This window comes from Poecilia latipinna, unplaced genomic scaffold (genome assembly GCF_001443285.1).
Source record: "Poecilia latipinna isolate Pla-1442-1.1 unplaced genomic scaffold, P_latipinna-1.0 Scaffold1453, whole genome shotgun sequence".
NCBI lineage: Eukaryota > Metazoa > Chordata > Actinopteri > Cyprinodontiformes > Poeciliidae > Poecilia > Poecilia latipinna.
The window spans coordinates 93,667-104,067 of record NW_015114069.1 but is presented as its reverse complement, the minus strand read 5'-3'; the positions used below and the strand labels follow the sequence as shown (position 1 = coordinate 104,067).

The 10,401-nt window shown below is 38.2% G+C and overlaps 1 protein-coding gene and 1 long non-coding RNA gene across 2 annotated transcripts in view; both read left to right on the top strand.

Moving 5' to 3' along the window:
- Positions 1-1,436: 1,436 nt before the first annotated feature.
- Positions 1,437-7,272, top strand: LOC106962725 (uncharacterized). Its single transcript, XM_015057298.1, has 7 exons — positions 1,437-1,756; positions 3,036-3,166; positions 3,852-4,289; positions 4,418-4,654; positions 4,744-4,962; positions 5,397-5,454; positions 5,603-7,272. Exons 1-7 carry the CDS (start codon positions 1,579-1,581, stop codon positions 6,685-6,687), a joined length of 2,346 nt encoding a protein of 781 aa, XP_014912784.1. The 5' UTR covers positions 1,437-1,578; the 3' UTR covers positions 6,688-7,272.
- A 2,247-nt stretch (positions 7,273-9,519) lies between these two features.
- Positions 9,520-10,401, top strand: part of LOC106962728 (uncharacterized) — a 17,346-nt gene continuing 16,464 nt past the window's right edge. Inside the window, exons 1-2 of the long non-coding RNA XR_001428047.1 lie at positions 9,520-9,696; positions 9,944-9,949. This is a non-coding gene — a long non-coding RNA (uncharacterized LOC106962728). The remainder of the gene's footprint in view (positions 9,697-9,943; positions 9,950-10,401) is intronic.

Genomic DNA, 10,401 nt, shown 5'->3' with positions numbered 1-10,401 from the left:
GTGTGTGTGTGTGTGTGTGTGTGTGTTTTATATAATATATAAAACATTTACATGCAAATAACTTTATTTATGTTATCCCTAATTTGTGATTATAAAGTGATGTGAATTTATATATTTATTACACTATGACATATTCAGAATTTTTAAAATATACAAAAATGTATCCACTTTATTGTAAAATAATATTCCCCAGCCAGCTAAAGCAATGTGCAAACACTAGACATGATGGAGTACTTCAGTGGGCTTTGTATGTATACAATACAGCTACGCCTCATCTCCCACGGCACGCGTATGCACTTCATGCTTCCTTCTGCTGGAAGGGTTTATGGAGATTCTGGTTTCATTTTCCAGCAGGTCACTGCCAAAAGATGTGAAATGCTGACTCAATGACCATGGTGTTACTGTGCTCTAAAGGGCAGCAAACCGGCCTGACATGATTGTCAAAAGGAATTTGAGTCGGCAAACCCATCAAAACAACTTGGGTTTTCATTTCGTTGCCATGGCACGCCACATGACTGCAATAATTTATGTGAACTAGAGTGTATAGAAATTAATATAGCGTTCAGAAGCCTGACATTTCTCTTTGAAGTACCTGTTTTTATTGATCTTATGATCTGACCTGAACCTTCAGAGTCACATTAAGACAGTCACAAAGTTGGCCTTCTGTCACCTAAAGAACATTAGAGGACTTATGTCTCAGTGAGATCTAGAGAAACTCATCCATGTGTTTATCTTTAGTCACACTGATTACTGCAACAGCGTCTTCACAGGTCTGTCCAACAAATTAAACAGCTGCAGCTGATCCAGATGCTGCTGCTCGTGTTCTCACTAACACCAGGAAGACAGAGTAGATCACACTAGTTTTAAAGTTCCTACACTGACTCCCTGTAGCTCAGAGAATAGACTTTAAAATACTGTTTAGTTTTTAAATCACTAAATGGCTTAGAACCACAATGCTTTAAAGATCTGCTGCTGTATCAACCTTCCAGACCTCTCAGGTCTTCTGGTTCTGGTTCTGCTCTGCATCCCAGAACCAGAACCAAGTATGGAGAAGCAGCATTCAGCTTCTATGCACCATGAATATGGAACAAACTTCCTGAAAACTGCAAAACAGGCAAAACACTGATTTCCTTTAAATTTAGACTAAAAGCCCAGCTGTTTATTGGTGAGTTTTAACCATCATAAAAGAAACAGTGACCAACATTTTGATTTGTAATGACAGCACTTGGCAAAATATGTTTACTGTGTGGTGTTATAAAGCACTTTGAGTTGCCTTGTTACTGAAGTGTGCTATAAAAAATAAACTTTATTAGTTTATTAAACTCTTAGTTGAGCAAGATATTTTGAAAGTGTTTTATTAGAAATATTTCGGGGTTTGGTTTCCTCCTGCGACATTCAGATTAAAGGTTATTTAGAAAAAGAAAAAAAGATTTACTGATATGACAGCTGTGACGTCTCTCTACCTCAGTTGTCTTCATTGTTGCCACTAGGGGGCGCAGCTCTGGAGTACATTTGAGACGTCTCGTCGTCTCATAAGGAAGCACATACTGTCAGGGATTCGAACCTGAAACCATAACTATGGCAGACAATTACCAGTACCCCGTTTTTTTCGAGTGTCACAGGCTTCTTTCGGAGAAGAACAAAAAGAAAACAGAGAGGTTTTTCCGTGTTCACAGACGGTCCGGCGGAGGAGACTGCGGTCCATTAACGAGAGAGGCTGATAATGTCTACAGCATAGCGTTCAAATATCAGAAAGGTACAGAAACATAAGACTTTCTTTTGCTGTTTGTTTGTGTTGTGACTTTGCTTTAAGAAGCATGGGAGACCTGCAACATGTCCTTCAAAACGTACACGACTATGTGAAAAAAGAAAATGCTGAAACTTATTATTTTTATTGTTGTGTTTGTTATTATTAATGTTGTTATTAATATTGTAGTAGCATATAGTCTGCATATTCTTCGACTTTGACGAATGGAAACGGGAAATTTATCTGAAAAGTGACTTAACTCAGGCTGCCAAACGCCATAAAGAGCAGCTGAAAACTGACAGAGTGGCAAAGAGCAATGGACTGTAAAAGATAATCTAAAACAAACAGTTACACTGTTATAAAGCTGAGTAAAATCTGTTTTTTTACATAACGAAAACTACTGCATAACTTGATTGATTCAGAATGATACTGAAATACAAGTAGGAATGTAAATGATCAAGCTGGAGCAAATATTAAAATATAATGAGTCTTATTGGCATATTACTCAGAAAAATGTTCATTGCACGTCCACACAGGTGCTAACTAAAAGGTAGAAATTTAGGAATAGCAACCAAAATTTTGTTATGCAGGTGTCACGCTAAAGCGGTGCAGTCGATTATTAGAAATAAAGGTATATTCTAATGTTCTAAAATGCTTAGCAGTTTAAATTATTGTACAACCTTATGATTATTTCAGTTTCTACACACAACAAAATTCTGTTATGTAACTAAAAGAAGACAAAACCAAAGAGCGAGTTGTCAGGCAGTGTACTGTTATATAGCTTGGGAATTATTAAGCCAATATAACTCAAGCATAGAGGTAATCTTGGTTTTGCTTTTCAGTCATTAGTTTTAAAGGGATAGTTCAAGATTTTTTGTAAGTGGAGCTCTGGGTAAAGGTAATAGATTGTAAAAACTGCCATATAATCTTCTTGTTTGCATAGATAAAGATTAGTTGTTGCTGGAGGTGGAGTCTGATGCTTATGTGACCAATTACTTGGTCACATAAGGATCAAGTAATTGGTCCTCATGTGACTCCGAGCAGGTCTGAAACTAAATTATATGTCAACCATGAAGCAATCTCGGTCTCTGGAGTTTTACCTGGAACTCAGCACTGCTTCCCTATTTGCATTGGATGATTATTTCCATACAGAACTTCCGTGATTATTTACGCAGAAGTCTGAGCTCGTCCAGGATCCACAATAATATAATTTCATTGCACACGTGCACACACAGACATGAATATAATTTTGTATACATGCATGAATTTATGATGCATTGTGCTGTAGATCAACAGGAAGTGTTGAAGAAATCTAAGCACGTCGTTGAGCTCACTGACAGCTTTCTGGTGTTCAGTGTCAGGGGCAACCTGTCACCTCCCAGCTCCTCACATGACACCACCGCTGCAGCGGCAGCAGAGGTCAGCACAACATTTCCTTCTGGGTTTCCAATTCGACAAAACAAACATGAAAGGGGGCCTGCAGGGATGTTTTATAATCTGCTAAATGTCTGATCCACATCTCAATTCTTCATCTTTTTCTTTCAGGAGGTGTTAAAAAAATAAACAGCATGTCAATTTTGAAAAGTACAGTTGATTAGACTGATGTTTGATAAGCATTAAATAAGTAGTATTTTGCTTTAGCAAAGAGACACCTAAATAGTTAACACACTTGAACTTTGAGCATGATAAATGGCCAAGCTGAAGGCCAGCTTATTTCTTTAAAACCATGTCCATCCATCCATCCATCCATCCATCCATCCATCCATAGTACTAAAGAAATAAGCCTGGCTTGCCTACAGCTTAGCCTGAAAAGATGACCTGAGAAAGTAATCTTTAACATTTACCGTGAAACTCCCATAAACTAATAATTACCAACCTATTGACTGATGGCGTAAAAGTTGTTTGGTGATAGAAAAGTAAAATGGGAAGAAGAATGACAAAGAAAGCTGTTAATGTTCAAAGAAAATACTTTTAGGATGCTAAAATATTATTCCAGTTTTAAATATGACTAGAAAATCTAGTTATATATCTGCTACGATTTTTACATGGGACCTTCCTATATATGTTTACTTTGTAAATTCTGCTATTGTTATGCTTTCAACAGAGCCAGCAGTCCATTCCTGACCTAACTGATGCAGTGGGTGAAGCTAGAGACTGGAAAGGAGAGGAAGACCAACAGTGTGATGGTACTCTGGTCCACTTTGATAAAAATCCAGATGAGGTTGAAGCTCAATACTACAGAGGAGAAGACAGCAGATTGAGGACCTCGGGTGTGGGAGGTACTCTGGTAAACGCAGAGTTGTTGGACGTAGAGGAGGAGCGACATTTCGGTGAGAGCTCTGGAAAGGTGGTGAGGGCCATGCAAAAAGCATGTGACAGGCAGCTTCTGGGGCAAAGTGCTGCCTACCGTACAGGAAGCGAAGATCCATTTGGAAGGGAGTTTGATTCTGCTGGACAAAATGTAGCCAGAGGAGCCACAGCTGGAGCTCCCAAAGGTCTCGTCCAGGTTGAGATTGTTCAGGGGACCATTGAAAACCAGCAGGTGAGAATTAATGTTGAAAAGTTTCTTGTCTCTTAAGAGGATTGATTATTGGAGTTGTACAGCACTGTTGGCAGTAAGCTATTTTAGCACATGCCAATTTGTAACCTTTGGTTTGGAACTGTTTTTAGACAGATGCAGTGGTGTCTCCAATGGTCTTCAACGATCCTCTGTCTACTCGTGTTGGAAACATTCTCAGTAAAGCAATTGGTCGTCGTGTGACTAAAACGATTATAGGGAAGTCAGAAGGTGAAATGGGGCCTGGTGACTTCATTCTAGAGGAAAATCTGACTGGAGTTCCTTTTGGTGCCGTGTTCTTCCTCAGCCTTGTTCGGTGGGATGCAGAAGACAATGGAACCGCGGTTCAGGTGAGACAACTGAGCATATATACTACAATTAGTCTGTCCGGATGAGTTCAAAACAATGTTCAGCTTGTTTCTAATACTAATTTTTGCAGGTTCTCCGACTGGGCATCAACCAAATTCTGACTTCCTGTGAAAGCAAAGGGTTTGGATCTGTAGCAATACCTGCACTTGGGGCTGGCATTGCTCTGGGTTTCCCAATCACTGTAGTAGCCAGGGTTTTACTGGAGGAGATCTCTAAATTTGAGCAGGAGAGAACCACCAGCGCACCAGTTCAAGTTCTCCTTGTTCTACCAGATCAAGAGGGTTGGGAGGTCAAGTACAATAAACATGTTTTTTTCTTAAGTAATTCACAACAGAAGGGTTAACTGTTAAAAAAATAAAATATTAGCTAATGCATAGTTATGTTTTATTTATTATATATATATTATTTTTTTTGCCAATCATATCTAAGACAATGCTCGCCTTCTTGTCTGATCTCACAATTGATTTGGTGTAAGAACGGTCAAACATTTCTGTAGACACGTCTAACCATTGTAGTTTTTCTGAAAGAACTGAGATGGTTGTTGCTGAATAAAGGTGGGGCAAATTATTTTGCAACCTTTGAAATAAAAGTTGCATGTCATTTGGTTTAGGTGTGTGTAAGTGAAAATGACTATAATTTCGGCAATAAAGTGTATGTCTGTATTGGAGAGGTGGATGCTATATGTTGCGACTTGTACTAAATTTGAATGTCTTGTCCCTACAGATCTTCAAGTGTGTACAAGAAGGTATGCAGTACAACAGATCTACTGAAAATGATCAGGGTGGGTAGAGAACTGTAAGATTTAAATTAAATTTGTTTTCAGTCTGGATGATCAAATAAATATTAGAAAGCAAGAAAATAAATGACAGTACTGATAGGTTCAAAAATATATTCTGTATTCATATCCTCAATCTCAATGTTTTCTCCAGTCTCCAGTCCAACAAGGATCGTTCTGCTGGGGAAAACTGGAATTGGGAAAAGCCACCTAGCTAACACCATCCTGGGGGAGGAAGTTTTTACTTCATGCCATTCACCTAATGCTGGAACAAGAAGATGTCAATCAGAGACCAGAACAGTTAATGGCAGACGCCTCACTTTGATCGACACACCTGGTTTCTTCGACACCGACAGGTCGGAAGAGGAGCTGAAGCCGGAGATAATGCGTTGCCTCACGGAGTGCGCACCTGGACCGCACGTCTTCCTCATTTTACTTAGAGTTGACAGATTCACAAAGCATGAGCAACAGGTTATCACAAAAATATGCGATCATTTCTCAGAGGATGCTCTGAAATACGCTGTAATCGTGTTCACTCACGGCGAGCAGCTCCAAGAAGGGATGAAAATCGAAGAGTTTGTCAATGAGAATAAGAATCTGAGTAATCTGGTGAAGAAGTGCGGAGGTCGGTGCCATGTCTTTGATAATAAACACTGGAACGGAGAAGGGCAAGATGATTACAGGAACAACCAGGTCCAGTTGGAGGCGTTCCTTCAGACAGTAGACAAGATGATGGTGGAAAAAAACGGATCCTACTACACCAATGCGGTTCTGCAGCACGTAGAAGAAAGGATCCAGAAGGAAGAAAAGCAGATTAGAGAGGTGGCAGAGTATTTACCCCCACAGGAGATCAGGAAGCGGGCTAAAACGTTTGTGTCTAATGAATTTCTGATCCAGTTAGTGGGTACTGCCACCGGTGCTTTGTTGGGGGCATTTTTCGGAGTGGCAGCGCTATTGGAAGTTGTAATGAAAGTTGTGAATACAGCCCAGGTGATGAAACACGTGAAAAACCTAAAAACGATGGCACCTGCAGCAGTTGGAAATGAGGTGGCAGTCGTGGCTGGCGGTGTAGCGGCAGGTGTTGCTGTGCTAGCTGCAGCTGCTTTAGGGGGAATTCAAGGTGGTGCTATTGGAAGTGAAGCATGTAACGAAGTGAAAACGCCGATGGAGGCAATTGAGAAGAGTTATGAGGCTGTTATGAAGAAAAGACATACTTTCAGGATGCTTTCACAAAATTAATATTGTGGAAGCATATCAATCTCATAACGATTGCATTGGCATTGATTAGGAAATTTAAGGTTTTTTTTTTTTTTTTTCTTTGCAATTACCATAAATGTACAATATTTTGTGTTATCAGCTCCAGCATTTTGAGTGTCTTTTTAACCTTAGAAGTCACAGCATCAATATGCAGCTAACAGGTGCATTTTGCTAACAGATACACACTGGAATGTCAATGGATTGTTTCATACGAGCTTCATAGCATCTTGTGGAACCAGTGCCAATAAGAGGATAGGGGATATTTTTTAGAACCAACACTATTCAAACATCTGGTTAATGCTGCTGATCATTTTTTGTCAAAAATACTTTACATGTTTTTATGTAAAAAAAAATCTATTTTTAAACTGCACTAGCAAGATTTAGGTACTAGTTCTTCTATTGCTTCACTTATCTTTTTAAATTCCTGCTTTTGTAAAGGCACTTTATTTTGTCAGGTAGTTCATAGTACTACTTGTTTTAGACAGACTGTCATTCTGCTGCATATTCACAGCATACATATTGAGCAAAATTTTGTTGCAAGGCTCCCAACAGATAAAAAAAAAAGTTTAAAAGAGAAGACAGTGTAAGTATATACCACAATAATAAAAGGACCAGTAGGAGTTTGACAGTCTTGCGGCATGGGCGCTTAAGCTGTTAAGGAACGCGGTTCTGCGTTTGAAATTGCTGTACGTTTTATCGGACGGTAGGATGGAGAATAAACCACGGTGAGGGAGGATATTTTACACATTTGAAAGGTTTTACTTTTCTTGAAGACTTAAAGGCTTTTTATTTTATTTCTTTGTAAAAATGAAACTTTGTGTCGATTCTCTACCTCCACTTTTTTAGTGAGTGCTTCAAGCTTTTGTTTTTATTTTTCCAATGAGATTGACTTCAAAAATTACGCATTTGTCAAGCAATTCACAAAACAGGAGAAATATGCTAATTTTTCAGGGCCCCACGCCGGACTCAAGTGTAAAAAGTGAGAAAGAGGAGAAAGACTCTGAGAGTAAAAGAAAGGCAGAAACAGATTAATTTTGTCTGTTTGATATGTACAGATTTGAAACATTTTGCAGCTTCTCTTTTGAAATTATTGAAACGCTGTGATATTATTTCTCATCTGTAGAATTTCTCCGTTTTGCACTGATTTACGAAAGTGTTTGTTTATTTGTTTGACACAAACCTTAAAATTGTGCTTAACAATTTTTACAAAATTATTTCCCTTTATATTTGACATGAGATAATAACGTTTTCTTCATGTTGTTTTTCACTTTTTTTATCTTCCACAATAAAATATGAACCTTAAACTGAAGTTTAATTTTGAATCTGTCTTAGTACAGCCTTTTTACACCATAAGAACTGAAAACCAAATTTTTAATCATAAGACAGAAATAACATCGGAATGTCAACATCCCAGACGGAAACATTAGGGAACTCACAAGAAATGTCTATTTTGTATTTGAAAATGTATAATAATAATAATAATAATAATAATAATAATAAAACTTTTTTCTTTTTAGCTTTTTCGTGGCCATATACAGTACAGACCAAAAGTTTGGACACACCTACTCATTTAATGAGTTTCCTTTATTTTCATGACTATTGACATTGTAGATTCACACTGAAGGCATCAAAACTATGAATTAACACATATGGAATTATATACTTAACAAAAATGTGTGAAACAACTGAAAATACGCCTTATATTCTAGTTTCTCCAAAGTAACAACCTGTTGCTGTGATTACTGCTTTGCACACACTCTGCATTCTCTTGATGAGTTTCAAGAGGTCGTCACCTGAAATGGTTTTCACTTCTCAGCTGTGCCCTGTCGGGTTAATAAGTGGGATTTATTGCCTTATAAATGGGGCTGGGACCACCAGTTGTGTTGTGCAGAAGTCATGTGGACACACAGCTGATAGTCCTACTGAATAGAGTGTCAGAATGTGTATTATGGCAAAACAAAAGCAGCTAAGTAAAGAAAAACGAGTGGCCATCATTACTTTAAGAAATGAAGGTCAGTCAGTCCGAAAAATTGGGAAAATTTTGAAAGTGTCCCCAAGTGCAGTCGCAAAAACCATCAAGCGCTACAAAGAAACTGGCTCACATGAGGACCGCCCCAGGAAAGGAAGACCAAGAGTCACCTCTGCTGCGGAGGATAAGTTCATCCAAGTCACCAGCCTCAGAAATCGCAGGTTAACAGCAACTCAGATTAGAAACCAGGTCAATGCCACACAGAGTTCTAGCAGCAGACACATCTCTGCAAGAACTGTTAAGAGGAGACTGTGTGAATCAGGCCTTCATGGTAGAATAGCTGCTAGGAAACCCCTGCTAAGGACAGGCAACAAGCAGAAGAGACTTGTTTGGGCTAAAGAACACAAGGAATGGAGATAAGACCAGTGGAAATCTATGCTTTGGTCTGATGAGTCCAAATTTGAGATCTTTGGTTCCAACCACCGTGTCTTTGTGCAGCACAGAAAAGGTGAACAGATGGACTCTACATGCCTGGTTCCCACCGTGAAGCATGGAGGAGGAGGTGTGATGGTGTGGGGGGGCTTTGCTGGTGACACTGTTGAGGATTTATTCAAAATTGAAGGCAAACTGAATCAGCATGGCTACCACAGCATCTTGCAGCAGCATGCTATTCCATCCGGTTTGCGTTTAGTTGGACCATCACTTATTTTTCATCAGGACAATGACCCCAAACACACCTCCAGGCTGTGTAAGGGCTATTTGACCAAGGAGAGTGATGGGGTGCTACGCCAGATGACCTGGCCTCCACAGTCACCGGACCTGAACCCAATCGAGAAAAAGGGCCAACAAGTGCTAATCATCTCTGGGACCTCCTTCAAGACTGTTGGAAGACCATTTCAGGTGACTGAAGCTCATCAAGAGAATGCCAAGAGTGTGCGAAGCAGTAATCATAGCAAAAGGTGGCTACTTTGAAGAACCTAGAATATAAGACATATTTTCAGTTGCTTCACACATTTTTCATAGTCATGAAAATGAAGAAAACTCTTTGAATGAAAAGGTGTGTCCAAACTTTTGGTCTGTACTGTATATATATATATATATATATATATATATATATATATATATATATATATATATATATATATATATATATATATATATATATATATATATATATATATTTTTTTTTTTTTTTTTTCAGAAAATTTAAAAATAAAGGCTATATACTGTAAATAATATAGCTTAAAAATAAATCATGTTTTATTTGAGCCTCCAGTATCTCAATAGTGTTTAAAATCCATCAAGTTTATACGACGATTTACAGGGGAAAGCCAAAGTTTACAGAATAAACAGCGCCTCCTAGAGTCTAAATATATAATCGTGGCAGAAGTAAGTGCACTTTTACAAAATGTTGAAGCCTTATTCAGAGTGAGTGCTTCATTAGAAAACTGTGTCTATGCATGCAGCTAGGTAATATTATTGCTTGTTTGATATGTTGTCTGTTGTAACTTTATTATCGAAGAAAAAAAATGTTACTCTCCCTAATTTGTAATTATGAAATTATGTGAATTTATTTAATTATTTATTTATTACACTATGACTAGGAGTTTTAAAACATACAGAAATTGATCTACTTTAATGTAAAAAAAAAAAAAAAAAAAAAAAATTTCCCACCCAGTCAATGTGCGACCCAAAAATTAATGGGGGACCTTCAAGGGGTATTGTTT

What these genes read in the sequence shown, in the direction of transcription:
- LOC106962725 (XM_015057298.1), top strand. Translation starts at nt 1,579, where the DNA reads ATGGCAGACAATTACCAGTACCCCGTTTTTTTCGAGTGTCACAGGCTT. An exon ending in AGCGTTCAAATATCAGAAAG is followed by an intron (nt 1,757 to 3,035) that starts GTACAGAAACAT and finishes ATTGTGCTGTAG; the next exon opens with ATCAACAGGAAGTGTTGAAG. An exon ending in CCGCTGCAGCGGCAGCAGAG is followed by an intron (nt 3,167 to 3,851) that starts GTCAGCACAACA and finishes TGCTTTCAACAG; the next exon opens with AGCCAGCAGTCCATTCCTGA.